General features: G+C 41.3%; 1 protein-coding gene and 1 pseudogene across 2 annotated transcripts; both read right to left on the bottom strand.

Annotated features, from left to right (window-relative positions):
- Nucleotides 1-693: 693 nt before the first annotated feature.
- Nucleotides 694-18,917, bottom strand: LOC144249865 (nephrocystin-1-like; annotated as a pseudogene). The gene is made up of 11 exons (XR_013342333.1): nucleotides 18,792-18,917; nucleotides 18,459-18,662; nucleotides 15,280-15,353; nucleotides 11,448-11,508; nucleotides 10,307-10,431; nucleotides 8,141-8,354; nucleotides 6,596-6,697; nucleotides 3,378-3,469; nucleotides 3,032-3,074; nucleotides 2,017-2,100; nucleotides 694-698 (listed from the first exon to the last, which is right to left on the bottom strand). The product of XR_013342333.1 is annotated as a nephrocystin-1-like (transcript).
- Nucleotides 18,839-19,117, bottom strand: LOC144249770 (mitoregulin-like). Its single transcript, XM_077791939.1, has one exon. The coding sequence runs from the start codon at nucleotides 19,100-19,102 to the stop codon at nucleotides 18,932-18,934; it is 171 nt and encodes a 56-aa protein (XP_077648065.1). The 5' UTR covers nucleotides 19,103-19,117; the 3' UTR covers nucleotides 18,839-18,931.
- Between the last annotated feature and the right edge of the window lie 31 nt (nucleotides 19,118-19,148).

Below are 19,148 nucleotides of genomic sequence, written 5' to 3'. Positions count from 1 at the left end.
TTCTTAGGTTTAACTCACTCTTCAATTTCTAGTCTCTTAAGTTCCCAGCTTAGACCACTGATTTTAAACCTTCCCTCTTTCTAGTATATGCAATTAAAGCTACGAATTTCTACCTAAGCACCACTTAAGCTACATCTCAGGAAAGATACATTATTTTTTTAGAAGTCATTCAGACTATCATTTGGTATTAGGTAAAAAGTGGTCTTTTAGGAATCAGGGAAGAGCTGAGCAGAAAAGGATTCCAGGAGACCTCCCGGGAGATGGCCATGCTCCATATCTTGCCTGGGGAGCTGGATATACGTTGCATTTTCAAAAACGCAATGCTCTATACCTAGACCTGAACTGTACACAACACTAGAAGACAGGTACCAGTCCCTCTCATAAGTGAAGAAATCTAAGGCCCAGATGGGTTAACTGTGTGTGTACCAACATCACACACTGAAGAGCCAGGGTTAACCCACTGCGGTACCACACACTCACACACACAGTGCACTCCACCTTTAATGTGTGGTACCACACAAGGGCTTCTCCATCATCCTGTGTGAGATGGTTCAACTCAGTGAGCTTACCTTACTGCCATCAAACAGACAGAGGCGAACATGTCTGCTGAGCACCTGGATGCTCGTTGCTGGGAGAGGAATCATCTTACAGCTCCACAGGGTGAGGATCAAGGAAACACGACTTGGCCTTGACTTAATCTGAAAGAAAAACACAAAAACCTATTAATAGGAGTACAAATCCATTTCCAAAGCATCATTTGTAAAATATAGCTTAAGAAGATATACATAGAATACAAAAAGGAAAACTTTTACATGGATATACATACACAGAGTTTCAATAGTCTGTTCAAAATCAACCCCAGTTATTTCAGGTAAATTTTGCATAAAGTTATATTTGAAATATTTGCATTTTTTTCTTAACTACTTAAAAACTTCAATGAAAGACTACTAGTACTAGCAGGTAAAATATATGACCTGACCCTCGAATCACTGTATTCTAGTCTCCAGGCCCATTCCCATACGATGTGTGGAATTGTAGACAGTTACCCTAGCATGACAACCAAGATACCTGGCATTAATGTCACCCAGCTACCTCCTCTTTGGCTCTTAGATGCTTTGACATAGAATGTAATGTTTGGTCTGACTGTTCAAATCTATTTCACAGATAAAAGTCAGATTGTGAATAAATAAACTGGCATTCTGTATTTTTATTTTTAAAGAACAGCTTCAATGAGCTAAACTTTACATTCTGCTTTATGATCACAAGGCTTTTCATTTAAATAATTTATATTGTTGCAAAAGATAAGATAATATCAATAATCTGTCACCTTTTTATTTAAGTAATGAGAGTTGGGTTTTTAGTTCCCGGGCACAAGTTCACGGCATTAACTGTGATCTGCTCAAGCACTGGTGCACCAAGCAGCCCCTCTGCCCACTTGCAATACAGCACCTCCTACTAAGGTGCCAGTTGATGCTCAGGGTGAGAGGATTAGGGGCAAGTAACCTTGAAGCAGCCCTTCCACCCACAGTTAATGGCTCAGGCACACAAGAGCCAGCCTGCCCCTCATGACTCCCCTTCAAAATGAGCTTCTAGACAAAAGTTGCCAAGTACCGGGGAATCCAGGATGAACAGGAATCAGAAAGCCCACTGAGGACGCTCTAGGAGAGCCCTTGCTGTGAAGAGGAGCAGAGGAAGGGAGGCTTCCTCGCTGGGACGGGATGGGCTGGTGGCACTGTGGTGCGCTGCTCACAGTGGTGGCAGGGGAAGGCAGGACAGGCAGGCTAGAGAGCAGGAAAGGGCTGTCAATTAAAGAGAATAGGGAAGGGCTGGAGCCCACAACACAGGTAAACAGATGGTCCTCTCACAGAACTGGAGTCCTTGCTTATGATCACAAGAGGGACAAGGAAAGGACGTGCTCCAAAGAGAAGTGAGACTCGGCATCTTCCTCAACTTGTTTTAGCTACCAGAGAAAAATTAGCCTCCAAGCATGGCTGCAGAGGCCGAGCGCCACCGTACCTTCCTCCAGCAGCTGGGAGAGTGTGGAAGGCCTGAAGCCTGCGGGGATAGCCCCATGCTGGTTAATACATCCACGGCGTTCATCTGCAGAGGAGAGGACAAACAAAAGTGGTCTGCTCGCTTCCATCTATGATTCCTCACCTCCCCACTGTATCCCTTCAGCACCACAGCAAGCCCAACCCAACGGGAAAACACCACGTGCACATGTCGGGAAAGTGCTGCAACGTGACCCAATTCCTGAGAGGACGTGGCCATCACTGGATCTGCACTCTCACAAGGACTTGGGGCCCACATAGTGCTGGGCGCAGATCTTTGTGTTTCTAGATCACTGCTTCAAGTACATTCTGACTGTAATGCTCCTGCTCCAGGCCCACCCCAACTGCACTGCCATTCAGCAGATGATACCGCTTTTGACGCCCAAGGAGCTGTCAGGTGCTTTGCGTAAGTGCACCCCCAACCACCTGCACCGAGAGCATCTCCTTGGGAGTTAGAAGAGCAGTAAAAGGTCAGGAAGATGCTAACTGAACCGTTCATGGTGATTACTCACGGGGTGGAGAATTTTCATTTTGTCGTGTCATTTTTTTTAAATGACAGGATAACAGATAGTGTCTTACCTTTCTGGGTTTTTCAGACTTTTCAAATAATAACTAAAATCTAATGCCAGCCTTTGCCAAAATGATAAATAATCTGGATAGGATCAATGAGAAAGATTTCGAGCTCTGAAATCACACCATGAATGAGATGATCTACTCTTCTTGTACAGAAGCCCTAATGAGAAATGCTGGTTGCAGCTCAGGCTTGCTAAGGCAGAAAGAGAAGCCTTCTGCCCTGCACCTTCCACACCTGAGCCTGGGTAGATCTAGGCAGTCTCAAAGAGTCTCCATCCTGGTTTGAATCTGAACTCAACCAGAACTATAGGTAATAAAACACTTAAGACATCCCAAATGTCTTAATTGCCAAAAATATTATAAGACATCAAATATAAAGTATTATTAATAAGACAGCAGATACCAGCCTCTGAGATAGCTTTTTGAACAGCACTGCGGCGAGTATCAGTTCTGGGGAAATGAAAGAGCAGGTAAGTGCAGGCGCAGCCTCTGCCCCTCACCACACGAATCAGAGAACAAGTACAAACACTCAGTAGATTCTGAAGACCAAACAATCTCTAGGCGAGGCCAAGCTAGAACTAAATGCACTAAAAATAATTGCAAAACTAAAGTAGCCATGACCTTTAGGTCAACAATAATATGAAAAGCTCTCCAGGTATAAGCTGACTCCATTTCAAGAAAATCTTGCATTATTTTAATAGTAAAAATAAATAAAAAGTCGGCAGAAGCTGTTCGCTCTCCCTCACTCTGTACCTCTGATTAGCTTCGGATTCACCCTCCGTCCCCCCGGTGTCCTCCTCACTGCCCTCTTCACTTGTCGCCTGCTCCTCTTCTTTAGCACAGGGCTGGAAAACTGTTGAAACAGGAAGTGCTTTCCAACTAACACAAAAATCAACCAATAAAAATGCTACGACTTTCAGAAACTTTCAGGCACAGAGGGGAATTTATATGTGACAGGGAAAAAATTTCAACCCATGACTGATAACTACACTATGTGAAACAATGACAAAGACTAAAGTAAACAGCAAATTCATCAAAATAAATCCCAGCTAGAATTTATTCAAATGAAAAAAATTAAAAGAATTACCTTTGATAGGAGAAAATAAATGTGGGGTAAAGCCCTTTGCAGTTATGATACCAAAGTTTAAAAAATCATAAATGGAAATACTAGCAGATTTCACTAATAAAAAATGCACGCAGCTGAAGGTCAATAAAGAAACCATTAACACCAAGTTCTAAGGGTTAACTTTATAAAAAGCTCTTATAAATCAAGAAAAAGTTTTTTAAAAAATTCATTTGAAAAATGGTCAAAGAAACTGAACTGGTTATCCACAAAGAAGAAATGCAAATGGTCGTAAATCATATGAAAGGATGCTCAGCCTCATTCGGAGTATCACAAGTACAAATAAAATCTATGAGGCTGTTTTGTTGATCACATTGGCAAAGGCTAAGAAAGACTGGTACTGGCCAGCCTCGGCAGATGCATGGGGAAATAAGCCCTCTTGACATTGGAGGCCATAATTTTGCCAAGACAAAATTGGCAAAATAAATCAAGATATAAAGGTGTAAACCCTCTGAAGCACTGACAAGCATGTAGGATTTCACCCAAGAGGAACAACCAAGAGTCTACAAAGAGGTACATGCGGACTGATCCAAACAGGCTGCAGGTGGCCACCCTCCACCTCTTCCTCTCTAGCAGAACCGCTGACTCATTGGGCCTGCTGAGATTCCATCTGGCCAGCCAGCCTCCCTTGCAGCTAGGTGTGGCCTGGGGACTAAATATGCTGGTCGTCAAGACATGGCTGAAGTTTTCTAACTTCCAGAAAACTTTTTACCTCCTTAGATAGCAGCTCATATTTCTTGATTCTTTCCTCAATTCCCTTTTGCTGCTCAGAATCATTAAAGGATTTGGCCACTGACTTAACTAAAGAGGTAACCCAGGAAGAGCTGCCTTACTTGGAGCTATGGAGTTCCAGGTGGGGCCTGAACCAGCACCAGAAAGCCATCTCCACACTCCTTCCATGCGTGGGAGAAGACGCAGCTACCTCAGGTGAGCTGCTTTGGGGAGATTTTTTGGTAACTCATAGAAGCTAATTTTAGGTTCTTTGTGGCATAATTGATGGTGATTATAGGTTGCAAACACCCTGAATAAATGTCACCATGAGCTGGAATGCTTGCTGCCTTCCATAGGACGACCTAGACCTGTCCTGCGTGGTGCATAGCCCTTCGCCACCCGTGGCTACTGAACTCTTCACATTAGCACAGGTTGAGATGTGCTGTCCACGTAAACACACACTGGATTTTGAACCTAATATAAAACAAGTAACTCAATGTCCAAATATAGATCATGTGTTGAAATGATATTTTTGATATATTAGACAATATAAAATACTAAAAATAATTCCCCCTATTTGTTTACTTCTTAATCTGTGTAATGAAAATATATATTTGTGTCTTTTGCTGGCAAAGAATTCCTAAAACTCTTGGAATTTCCTGAATTCTTATTCATAAGAAGTTTTCTTATTCCTAAGAAGTTCAACCATTCTAGTGTGCAGGCTAGTGAGGTGCCTCTAGAGGACCCCCAGACAGCTTCAGGAAGGGATTAGAGGTTGGAACCTTCAGCTCTTCCTTCCAAACTTTAGGGAGGATGGAGGACCTAGAGATTAAATTCATCACCAATGGTCAGTGATTTAGTTAATGAGAATAAACAAACTTCCATAGAAACCCCCGGGAGGCTGGGGCTTGGGTATCTTCCAGGTGGGTGAATACACAAAGGCTTTGGGGAACAGCATGCTTAGGTCCTGCATGCCCCACCTCAACATCTTGCCCTGTGCGTCTTCTTCACTGGTGTTCCTCAGTTGCATCCTTTATAATAAACTGATACATCCAAGTATAGTTGTCCCGCAGTAACCTCAAGGGATTGGTCCCAGGAATCCCCATGGATACTAAACCTAAGGATGCTCTAGTCACTTATATAAAATGATACAGTATTTGCATATGACCTGTACACATCTTCCCACATACCTTAAATCATATACAAAATACCTATGATCTCTAACACAATGTAAACGCCAAATAAATGATTATTATATTGTATAGTTTAGAAAATAATGACAAGAAAAAGAATTGTACATGTTCAATATAGATGCAACTGTTTTAAGATATTTTTGCTCTGTATCCTCAGATACAGAGGACAGACTGGAAAGGGTTCTCCCAAGTTCTCTGAGTCAACCTAGGGAATCATCAGACCCCTGCAGAAGGAGAGGAGACTTCTGAATTTTTAGCCAATCAGTCAGAAGTACAAGTGGCTGCTGGGACATGTGACTGGCATCTGAACAGAGGGCAGTCTAGTGGGACTGTGCCCTTACTGTGTGACACCTGTGCTAAATCCAGGAGTTAAGGCCAGAATCCAACTGAGTTGCTGGACACTGGCTGGTGCTAAGGAGCTGATAAGGAAAATGACACCCGTGGTATCAGAGAATAACCCCGCCCCCTGTCAGGAACTCAGTGTGGTCACTGGAAGACTCGGAATCCCGTGTGTGGGTTTTCTTATTTCCATCCCACAGAGCTCATCCAGACAGGTGTCTGCACCACGCAGCATGTGCTGTGACTCAGGACCAAGCAGGCATGGACAGTATGCTGATATCTTGGTAAGCGGGTCATGTATTTGTGGAAGTAAACTCCAAGTGGACAGTGACCATGTTTTATGATAATAAATGCCTCTTAGTTGTTATAAACACCACCAGCTCACAGAGCCACCTCCTGCTGAGAACGCTCCAGGGCTCACTTTCACCGGAGCTCTTCACAGGCCCCAGGACCTCAATACACAATGTCCTCCCCACGCCCTGTCTCTGTAAAACTAAATTTAAATTTCAAGTCATTCTCTAGTCAACTGATCCAAGAATATAGCTTAATGTTTAACTGGAAATTAGATCTATCTGAAGGAGAAAGCATAAACAACAAAGACTCACCTCCAGGTAGGTTCTGGGAATCAGACCTTCGTTTCCTTTGCTGTCCTGAGCTATCCACCAACCATCAGGCTTCTTCTCAATTACAAGAAGAATTTCTCCTTTCTTAACGCAAAACAAAGTACAAATTTAAAAATAAAGCTCAATAGTCATGAGTAGCATTTCATTACTAATGCTTTAAAATATACACTGAAAAAAGGAAACATTTCCTTAATTCAATATTTATCCTAACTTTTATCAAATGCTTCCTTACTGCCATACCCCAATACCTTTGTGACTATAAACGAATCATTCCTTTGGGTTGCTCAACACACATTCAAATTCTACATGCAAATGGGGACCATTTCCACAAGCATTTATGAGGACCCATACTTATTCTAGCAATTTGATTATTGCAGAAAATATTTTTGAATTTGTAAGTCTCTCTTTGCAAAATTTCTTCCAGGAGTATCATATAAATCCCTAAAGAAAAATGATTCTATTAAGTTAAGCCCTATTTTGAAACAAAAATAGTTTACCCAATGTTCCTACCTACCTAATCCATGTTTTCAACAATACTTGTCCATTGAAAACAATACTAGTTCATGTACGAATAATCCATCCTTGAAAAACAGTAATTTCCACTACTGAAGACATGTAAAAGCAAAGACTTTCTTAGAATATACATTATTATTTAGTATTGGTGGCATTTTTCTAGGAAAAGTTGAAAAAAAAAAACCTATGAATTAAAATGTATTCGCTGAGTGCAGTAGCACATGCCTGTAATTTCAGTGACTTGGGAGTCTGAGGCAGGAGGACTGCAAGTTTGGGGCCAGCCTCAGCAACTTGGCGAGGTTCTAAGCAACCTAGCAAGGGGCCCTGTCTCAAAGTAAAAATAAAAAAGGGGTGGGGACGTAGCTGTGGTAAAGCACTCCCAAGTTCAATCCCTGGTACCAAACCAAACAAAAAACAATAAATATATTAGTTGTACAATATTCTTGCATATTTTACTATTAATGAGTGTCACACTTTGAAGTTAAACAAAAGATCAAGATTTATATATTCAATAAAAATTTCTTTGAATCATTTCACTAGCAGAAAATTGTTTCAAATCCTTTACAAACCACACCTGCATGGCTGAGGCTGTAGCTCAGGGGTAGATCACCTGCCCGGCTAGGCCAGGTCTGATCCCTGCTCTGCATAAACAAACAAGACCCCACAACTTCATTTTTCTATCCCACCTGCCACTTATCTATGCACAGGCCTAGAATGCACATGCGCCCCTTCAAGTCTAAGCCAACAGGAAGAAGTGTGATAGTGCTCCCCCTACCTCAGCTAGAACACTGCCTAACCCACCTGAATAACTTGGTACATATGACATTCAGAAACTAATTATAAAATTTTACCCCTTGTTAAGATTTATCAACACTAAAGCCACATCTTTAGAACAGGTAACTTTAATAATAGACTCTCACATAAATACTGCTTGTAAATCATAATTCCTTATTTAAACAGACTGAGCCTTTAGAAACATTCTCCTTACACTAGGTCCCCGTCTTCTCTACTTACCTTAAATGTAAGGTCCCCAACTTGCTGAGCACTAAAATCTCCAAGAGCAATGTATTTTCTACTTGTTTGTTTAAGAGATTCATTTTCTTGTTCCTCTTCCTCTTCTGATTCTTCTTCCTCTCCACCACTTTCTTCCATTTTGTCATCATCTTCATCTTCTTCATCTTCCTCAGAAGAATCCTCATCTTCCTCTTTGTCAGTAAGCACATCAGTTCTACAAAAAGCATTTGTATGAGGAGATCTCTTGAAAAAACATTCGAGTACAAACCCAGTTGGAGCAGAACCTCTGTACCTTGAAGAACTGTTCCATTTTTGGAACTGGCCAAAAAAAAAAAGCAATGAAAGGAAAGTACAACTAATGGTTCCCAAAACCGTGCTGAGCACACGTGACCTGAAGGACTGAGGGTGGACAAGGAGCCGGTTGATATGAGCGAGGCCTGTGCTACAAGAGCACCCCACCCACGGCCTGGGTCCCCCATTCAGGACACGCTGCTTGAGTGCTCTCACACAGTGCTTGAAACACAAGTGGGGGTTTTGATTCTGGCTCTCTCTCTTCCGTGGGTGACCTTCTTGTAAGCTCTCCCTTTCTCATAAATAAAGCTGAGATAACAACAGAACCTGACTCCTAAGGCTGTCATGAGGATCAGGTGAGTGACAATCCGTAAAGTGTTTAGAACAATGTCTGCCTGCAGTGAGCTTCCCATCAGAGCCAGTTAGGATGCGGGCTGAGGCGGTGGCTCAGTGGTAGAGCTCTTGAATGTATACCTGGAGTATCTGGATATACCTAGAGCCATTTATCTTCATCACTATTGTATTTCTTTCCTCTTAATCAGTGTTGCTAAGAATTTATCAATTTGATTAATATTTACAGAAAAGTCAATGTTTGGCTTTGCTGATTGCACCTACTGTTTATCTGTTGATGTCACTCTTTTCTGTTCCCATTGTATTTTTTCCTTTCCCTTGGGCTTACCTTGTTCTTTTTCTGGCTTCTTACGTTAACAGCTTCAATAATTGATTTTTGGTATCTTTTAAAATTATTCATTGAAGCTATGAATTCCTTTCTAAGCACTACTTTGGCTGCAACCCATGAGTCATACATACTTTTTTAAATATTTTTTTAGTTGTAGTTGCACATAATAAATAAAGGTATTATGTGGTGCTGAGGCTCAAACCCAGCGTCTCACACGTGCTAGGCAAGCACTCTATAGCTGAGCCACAACCCAGCCCCAGAGTCATACATTTTTATCATTTGAAATATTTTCCAATTTCCAGTGCAACACTTTCTTGAATTAATGGGTCACACAGATAAAGTATGTAACTTAATTTGCAGACTTTTAATGATATCTAGTTATTTTTCTGTCACTGAGCTTTAATATAATTCTAAGAGATCAAAAAATATATACAATTTCAATTCTTTGAAATTTATTGAAAATTGCTCTCTGGTCCTATATGGCTCATTTTGGCTAATGTTATATGTTCACTTCAAAAGAATGTATATTATTTATTTGCACAGATTTTATAATTGTTTGTGGTGGAAAAGTTAAGTAAAATATCAGCTATTCTGACATTCTTAATGCTAGAATTCAGTGAAAATTCTAGAATCTTCGAGTCAATATTCTTAGCATTTTTCCCACAGTGTAAAAAGCTGGGGAACAGCATTTGAAGGGTCTAAATAATTGATATTTTGTTGCTCCTTACAAATTGGGTTTGTTTAAAGTCTTTTGTAATTTGTAAGAGAGATTATTAACGTTCTCTCCAGCAGAAAAACAATTATGTGTCTACTTCAAATTTTTAAAAAACATTTATAAGAAAGGAGACCCTGTCAGTAGACACTGCAAGTCATTTTCCTTACCCATCAACACTGACACTCAGGGCATCATCCTAGTTATTTAACACTTGTTTACGTAGCTTCTCGCACCTCTGTTTTGCTTTCCCAGCTACATCTTGAGTAATCTGAGGGCAAAGACTAGGACGTGCACATCCTTACATCTCTCTTGGGATTTTACATGTCCTATCATGTACAATAAAACTGCTCATTATTCAGACCATTGTGGTCATTTCTTCATATCTATGCTGTTATAGCATATATTTACTTCAGAATCAAATGTAAAAATGATAGCAACATAATATCTGAAAGAAAGGAATGAAGGCAAGAAGATGGCATACTCAGTTCTATGTTCTCTGCTTGTGGTCACAGCAAGCGCCTACAGCTGTTGAGTGAGCTTGTCCAGAAAATTCTGCTCCTCCTCCTTTCTCTGATTATAGTTCCCGACAGGTGCAGACTCATCCGCCTAGGAGAGAATATTTCATTGAAAAATGAATTTTAGTTTCCTAATTACATTCATTTAAAAAAAAATAACAATAAAAACCACAGTAAGTGCTGTAGGACAAAATAAAGACTAGTGTGAGATTATACTTACCTTAGGGAAATACATCAGAGTTAAAAGAAATGTAGTTAAGTAATTGAGTTGGAATGCAAGCCAAATGAAAACACAAAACCACATGGTTTTGTTTTCGTTTTGTTTCTTGCTGAGCACTGCAGACACTCTAGAGTCAAGTAAGGGACAGGGTCTGACAGGATACTGGCTCCAGAGTCAGAAAGGAGAGGGCTGGTCCCAGGTTCTGCCGCTTACTGACAGAGACATTGTTTCTTCACCTTTGAAGGCTGTTTTCCCATCTGTGAAATGGGTTAACTAGGTTTTCAAACTCGGGGCGAGCCTGCCTCCTGCGTTGAAAAGTTCTGTGTCACTGCAGAAATGCAGAAGAGACTCTCAGATGCAGTAACAAGGATTCAGACACAGGCAGGGGACACTTTCAGGTGACTTCCACTTGCTCCATGAGCCTCTAGCCCTAGACCCGTAGATGAAACTCAGGCCCATACAGAAAAAAAAAAAAAAAGTCCTGAAGGGATGGCCAAGGGTACAGCTTGCTCCTCCAATCTGGCAGTCATTGCTGTGAGAGCCAACACCGAGACCAGACTTCCTTCCACTCACCCGGGGCTAGACTCTACCCACAGTGGGATTAAAATCAAAATGGCTCTAAACTGCCCCTCATCTAAGTTATACAATGCACACATTTGAAAGGCAGTGTCTGGGTTTCTGGGTCCTTAATGCTGAAGAGCTCAGCAGGGCTGGAGGTTCTCTTCTGCTCTGAAGCACACCTGGGAGACCATGCCCCCACTCAGCACCTCTGGGTTGGGCTTTATTTCTAATGCAAACCCAGGAACTTACCGACTCCAATTCATTCCTCTTAGTGAAAATATTTATAGAAAAAGGTTTTTTTCTAATATGATTCACATAATACTTACTTTTCTTAGCTTTTGAAGAACATTTTTATTCTCATCTATTGCCTGTTTTAACTGGATACATCTAAATTTTAAAAAAGAAAGAAAATATAATGATTTTTCTGTTGTCACAATTAGAAAGCTATTTAAAAAAAATCATTCAATCACTAAGCAGGCAAGGCCATTGGCTACTGTTAAGAATAATGTTTAAAAATCCACATGTAAAAACCTTTGTACCCATTGCTTTAGATGATCCAAGGGGCGCTCCAAGGCCCTGGGCAGGAAAACCAGGCTCAGAAATGTCAGGGACCTGGGGCCTCAGTCTCCTGAGTCTAAAATGAGGAGGGGCTCTGGGTTCTAAGACGCCTCCCCAGCTCTACAGTTCCCAAGGCCAAGGAACTGGACATGAGACACAACTGACCCCCACCACAGCTGTGTAAGTCTCCCAACAAGCCCGACTCCAGGCAGAGAAAATAAGGTTCTAAAAAGAACCACAGTGGGTCCCTGGGAGGGCAGCAGGCAGGGCAGGTGGGCACTCGGACTAGTGGCAGTGGCAGTGGCTGCCTCTTCCTGCCACTGCCACTGCCACTACACACCCCTTTTGAACAGGCTCTCGGGACAGGTTCAATGCTTTGGGCATTGAAGGTCTGTCTAGGATGCACATGGGTGCACGTTTAGGGAAATCAATCTTAAAGCCATCAGGGGTCTTTGTATTACTAGGGGAAAGAGCAAAGATTCTCATTAAGTTTACATTTAGTTAAGGCTCTTTTGTAATAAATGTAGTAACTTTTTAAAGTTTATTAACAGAAATCCTGAGCCTGTTAGCTCTCTTCTCTTATCTCACCTTCTGTTTTCCCACTGAACCAGAAAATTCTTCTTAAAATATAATAATAATAATAATAATAATAATAATAAATGATTTGGGGAGAATCATAATTACTGAAGAACTTTCCAGCACACCTATTCCTGCACTGAAGGCTCCTCAGACTAAAGGCTGGTTCCTGACCCCATGATGAGCCCTGTCCACCTGCAAAGAACTTGATTTGCATTCAGCATATGGTGCTAACAGGAAAGACACCAAGATATGCCACAGTGGAAGAACCCGAGAAAGGGCTCTAGAATAACCAACCCAGGCTCACATTCTCAAATAAAAATGAATAGCAAAGGGCCACCAGACTAAATAAAGAAAACCAGCAACATAAGGATAAAATGTAAAATTAATAAATAAATAAATAGGAATCCGAGCACCAAGGAAGCAAGACAATTCAAAGAACAGAAGAAAACTTAAAACAAACCTAAGCATGGAAGGAGAAAATCTGAAAGCAGAAATATGATACTCTAAAAAAAAAAGATTCAAAACAAGAAAAAACACTAGTAAATGAACAACATGATCAGTAAAATAAAACATTCATAGAAGTTATAAAAATTTTTGTTAATGTTTTATTTGGAATGTCTGATGGACTTAATTGTGGCTGCTATACAAAATACTGTCAGTATTTGTTACCCAATCCTCAATTACAATTCCATTTAGGAGGAAAAAAAAAAGTCAAGAGAATCTCCCAGGCGTAAGAAAAAGACAAGCAACAAAAGTATTCATGAGAGGTTTAGAAACCTAGATAATCTATCCAAGATACTCAATACCCGACTCAAAGATGTTTCAGAAAAAATAGATAAATGGAAGTAAAGAAGTGATCTTTAGTAAAATAAAATTTCCCAGAGCTCATGAGAAATATATGAGTTTTCAAAATGAAACTATCCACTTGGTGCTAAACAGATAAAAACAATGCCAAAATATATTGTGCTAAAATTTCAAAACACCAAGGCTGAAAAGTCAACAGGCTAATTATTAAGGAACGATAATTGGACTTACCAGCATCACTGCATGCAAAGAAAACTGAATAATGCCTTCAAAAGTTTTAGTAGCAATTATTTTAAATTCTATAACCAGCTAACTATTAATCAAACATAAGGGCAAAATGACATTTTCAGACTTGCAAACATCAGTGTGAATTTTTAAGGGACGGTGAAGGGATCATTTTATTCCCAAGCTAACTATGGCTTAAAAATACTTATTATTGCCAGGCGGGGTGTCACACATCTACAATCCCAGCAACTCTAGAGGCTGAGGAGGAGGATTGAAAGTCTGAGGCCAGCCAGGGCAACTTAACAAGACCTTGTCTCAGAAGAAAAAAATAAAAAGGACGAGGGATGTAACCATGTGGCAAAGGGGCCTGGGTTCAATCTCTTCTCCCCATAAACACTTAATATTTTTTATTTTGAGAGAGAGAGAGAGAGAGAGAGAGAGAGAGAGAGAGAGAGAGAGAGAGAGAGAGAATATGAATTTTTAATATTTATTTTTTAGTTTTCGGTGGACACAACATCTTTATTTTATTTTTATGTGGTGCTGAGGATCGAACCCAGCGCACAGCGCATGCCAGGCGAGCACGCTACCGCTTGAGCCACATCCCCAGCCCCAATGCTTAATATTTTTTAAAAGAAAATTCAAAACTTAGCTTTCCCCAAGGCTTCAAATATAGTCTGTATATATTATTTTGTTTTTAAATCTAGCAAAGCAAGCACAATTACCTTTATTATTTTCTTCACTATTATTAATTAACTTAATTTGAAATAATTCCTTAAACAATCAATCCTGCCAATAATGGTAAATTAAATTCCATTTGACATTTAAAAAATTATTTATATTTTACTTTGCCTTTAGGCACTTTGAATTCCTGGCTAAATTAAAACTTTTCCAAATACTTCTAATAAATAATTTAAATGAATAGAATGAATCTCATGCTCTTTTCTTTTCTTCCCCATGGTCTTATTACTTAAGTATTTACTATTTATCTCCTGGTGCCCCTTCTCATGTTCTTCTGAATGCTATAAACTCTTCAAATACCCCCAAATATGCAGATTTACTTAATGATGTTCTGAACTTAATGCAAAAGTGTTAGCAGTCTAGTTCAGTTTAGTTCATTATGTCTATTTAATGTTAAAATTTCCCAGGGATTAAAACCAGAAACTACTTACTCATATAGAGAACACAGTATCTTTTCAAGAAAATTAAAGGTCATTATCCCAAGCAAAGACAAATTGCTTCTAGCAAGATTTCTGATCATTTCTGGGCTAGGGTAATTCTGCGTGAGCCACCACAGTGCATTCTGAGCAGATTTTAGTTGTTGCACAATAGCAACAAGCCCACAACCACTAGGTGTAGCTGGTTCCTTCTAGACCTTCATGACATCACCCTGCAATCCTTCCATTTGGTTGTAATGGACTAAACCCTGCACCTCTGAGATTCTCGTCAAGTGCCCCCCCTTGCTTCAAGGAATTCTGCATTTCTTAGCCACCTTAAAACATTTTCATAGGCTCCCAACTTTAGTGTCTTAAAGCCAAGTAATGCTAGATGCATTAACTAACTGCTGTGAGCCTTGATTTTCTTATTTATGTTAATAAGTACCTTATGGTATTATTGAAAAAATTTAAGAAAAAGTTTGTGGAGTACAGACTATAATGCCCGGCACATACAGGGTATAAAATAAATGAAGGGTGCTTCTTTTTAATATTTACTATTCTTTATTTGATCTTATCATTTCAAATTAAGACCAGGTAGATATAGATAATGATAGGAAATATTTAAAAGTACATTTTAGAAAATCTTATTCACTGTTACCTCAATATTATCTACCATTATTATTTTGTCTTTCGGGTGAAACATAGATAAATAATAAGAAAAAGCAAGAAAGGAAGGGAAAGAGGGCAAGAAAGTCTCAAACAACTTCTGTGCCTTAAATCCAACTCATTGAGATACAAGCTTAGTCCCAAGAAAACCCAATAATTGAGCATACTTTACCTTTGGTAAATATCTCGACTTTTATAAGATTCTAGAGCTTCTTTCAATCGGCTCTCAGAAAGCAGACTATCAACCTATGGAAAACGGAGACAGTTTAAAACATCATATTAAGTTATGATTCTTACATTTCAGTTATGTCTATTGTCTTAGGAAATAAAAATTTACTTTTCTCCCCTTATGAAATAAACACTTTTAGGCATACAATAAAGTCGAAAGAATTTTAGAGCAAATACCTATATGCCACTACCTCGATTCTACTGTTCACATTTTACCCTACTTATTTGGTCTTTCTATCCATCAACCCACTTTATTTTTAAGCATTTTGAAGTCAACCGCAGTCACCAATACACTGCCCCCTAAATAATGTGCTATAGGTACCACTAAGAGAGCTGAATATTTGATGTAAGACATACAAAGACATGCACAAACCTAAAAGGTATATCTGCTGCATTTTGACAAACATGTGTGTTTATAACTGAAACCTCATAGAAGAACTCCACTGTCCTTTCTAGTAAATTCCATCCCATTCCTCCTGAGACAAACTTGTCTTGATTTTCTTCCACCCTAAATTTTGCCTGCTCTTGAACTTTTATATAAATGAACTTGTACAGTATGAACTCTTGTCTACATGAACCATGTAATGTTATGCTTCCACACTGTTGTATCATAAGTTTATTCCGTATTACCAAATAGTATTCATTGCATCGAATGTTACATGACTTTGTCCTGACTTCCTGTGTTACTAAAGACTACTTGCATCTTTGTCAATGTACCCCTCCAAAAAAGGCACACCTTTCCTTGGTTTCTTTTCTGCAGATTATGTGGAAAAGATAAAGTAGATAAAAAAGTAAATTCCACTAGCTTCTTCTCTGTCCTTATTATTTGGCATCCACCTGAGTCATTTACAAAATTCATACACTCAGTGACCCAAATAGGAAGCTGATTCCTTGTCCCATGGATACCATGCTGGAAATTTATTCCACTTTCTTTTTTTTTTTAAGAGAGAGAGAGAAAAAAAATTTTTTAATATTTATTTTTTAGTTTTCGGTGGACACAACATCTTTATTTTTATGTGGTGCTGAGGATTGAACCCAGTGCCCCCAGCGCATGCCAGGTGAGCACATTAGCGCTTGAGCCACATCCCCAGCCCCGTCCACTTTCTTTTCAGGTTTCTTTTGTGGATACAAGAAAGAATGAGCTAATACTATTAAAACGTCCTTTCCAGATATTCAAGGTATCAAGTGGTTCCTGAATCAATTTGTCCCCAAGTTGAATAATTTTGTAATCATCTTTTATTTTTGCTTTACTAACTGCTTTTATACTTTACTTTTGAAAAATTTCCTGGTTCTCTTAATGTCCCACTAAATTTAAAATTAAGTGCAGAACCACAGTAAGTTACCGGTAAGTAAGTCAATACTCCATCAAGTTATATTTTTCATTTCTACCAGGAGACAATTTTGCTTTTGCTGTACCACTGTGATTCCAATACAAAGTCACTTAAATATTTATGTGCCAAATTCTTTGGTACATTTTAAAATTTATTTTTTAAAATTCTTTTTAGGTACCATGGATTGAACTCAGGGGCACATGACCACAGCCCTATTTTGTATTTCATTTAGAGACAGTCTCACTGAGTTGTACAGCACCTCATTTTTGCTGAGGCTGGCTTTGAATTCACCATCCTCCTGCCTCAGCCTCCAGAGCTGCTGGGATTACAGGCCTGCATCACGGTGCCTGGCTTATTTTTAACTGATATAAAATAATTTTATTTAGAGTAAAAATCTTGGCAATAGATCCTTTTTACAAAATAAAATTAGCAAACTGATAAAGAATCTAAAAAAAATGAACCTATTAATTGCTATTTACTTTTTTTTTTCTCGCAAGGTAATAGACCTGGGATGAAATGGCACACACCTATAATCCAAGCTACTATGGAGGCTAAGGCAGGAGGATCACAAGTTCAAGGCCAGCCTCAACAATTTAGCCAGACTCTGTGTCACAATAAAAAATAAAAAGGGCTAGTGATGTGGCTCAGTGGTGGAGCACTTACATTCCTAGCATACACAAGGCCCCAGACTTAAACCCAGTACCACAAAAACAAATGAATAATAAAAGAGCTGGGATGTGGCTCAGTGATAGGGCACATCTGGGTTCAATCTCAGTACTGGGGGGAAAAAAAAAAGGCATAGGCGTTCTGTGTACTTAAAAATGAGAAAAAACACTACTCCCAGCATTCCACTACAGAGATACCATTTCAGCATGTTTTCTTTTATATCTTTTTCATGTACTATATATAGAAAAACGTCATTAAGATACCTTTTATTCCGTTTTGTTTTTGTTAACTTGTCATTTGATCACAAATATTTTCCCTAACACATTAAGATTTAACAAAAGTTTAGTGATAGTATTATTATATCCCATCAAAAGTTATTCACTGCCCTATTACTTCTCATTAAAGTGTATCATTTTTTCTATTAAGCAACAATGAGACCAGTATTTTTACTATCTTTCAATCTCTGTCCCAACGTTTCATTATTACATAGGGCAGGTTTCTGGAACTCCACTACCCAGCCTGGGTGCATGCACATGGGCTATACCTTGTCACAGTGCTTTCCAGAAAGCTGAACCTGACACCCTGGAGCAGCCAGTCTAGGTGCCAGGCCGGCCACACCTCCCCAAGATTGAGAGTGGCCATTTTCACAGTCTTTGGGAGAGTTCATCTCCTTTGCCACTGGTTTATCTTTGAAGCTAATTTTCATGCTGACATCACTTGTGTGTCCTCTAGTTAACGTCCCTGCTCGCCCTCCAGGTCCTGCAGTCCTGACACAGTAGGACTCTTCCTGAGGCTTGGGCCCCAAGAGCGGTGGCTCCAGGGACAGGGACCCCGGAGAGCGCGGGGCGGGCGCGGGTAGGGCAGCTCCAGCGCAGCCCTGGGCTGCAGACCCGGCGGCTGGGGGCCGTCAGGGCGGGGGACGCAGTCGGTCGTGCACGGTCGGGAGTTCCGTGGCTGGCCCGGCCCGGCGCAGCGCGGGCTGGAGCGGGGTTTGGCGCGGGGAGGTCGCGGGTGCGGAGCGTTTGGGTCGGACGCCGGCTCCCAGGGAGTGGGGTCGCTGGGAGGAAAGCGCCGCGGCGCCCCGCGCCCCCTCGCCCACCCCGGGGTGCGCGCGGCCCCACCGTACCTGCTGCTTCAGGCCAGGTCCAGCTTCTTCTGCGTCTTCGCCAGCTTGTCCTGCAGCCTCAGCTTCCTCCAGTCCAGGTAGCGCCTCCTTAGCCGGTTCGCCTGCCAGCCGACGAGCACTCCGGAGGCGAAAGCCACCAGCACCGACACCTGCAGCGTGCTCTCCACACGTCCGCCATCGCGGCCTCCCGGCGTGCAGCGGGGCCTACGGCGCTGCGCGAGGGTCAAGCATCGCCGCGCGTTCACAGCGGACACCTGACGAAGAGCCCGCAGAGCAGTTGCTTGCGCCCCGCGCCCCCTCGCCCACCCCGGGGTGCGCCCGGGCCCACCGTACCTGCTGCTTCAGCTCCTGACTGCGGCGCCGCACCGCCTGCAGCGGATCCCTCGGCCCGCGCGGCAGCATCTCCTCTGCCACGCCTCCGCGGGCGGGAGGGCGAGGAAGCCGGGCGCGCGCGCGCATCGCGAGGCGGCCACTCAGGCCAGGTCCAGCTTCTTCTGCGTCGTCGCCAGCTTGTCCTGCAGCCTCCGCTTCCTCCAGTCCAGGTAGCGCCTCCTTAGCCGGTTCGCCTGCCAGCCGACGAGCACTCCGGAGGCGAAAGCCACCAGCACCGACACCTGCAGCGTCCTCTCAGACACTTCCGCCATGGCGGCCTCCCAGCGTGCAGCGGGGCCTACGGCGCTGCAAGAGGGT

This window comes from Urocitellus parryii, chromosome 12 (assembly GCF_045843805.1).
Source record: "Urocitellus parryii isolate mUroPar1 chromosome 12, mUroPar1.hap1, whole genome shotgun sequence".
NCBI classification, from domain to species: Eukaryota; Metazoa; Chordata; class Mammalia; order Rodentia; family Sciuridae; genus Urocitellus; species Urocitellus parryii.
Note: the sequence above shows the minus strand (reverse complement) of the source record. Positions and strands in the feature narration are given on the sequence as shown.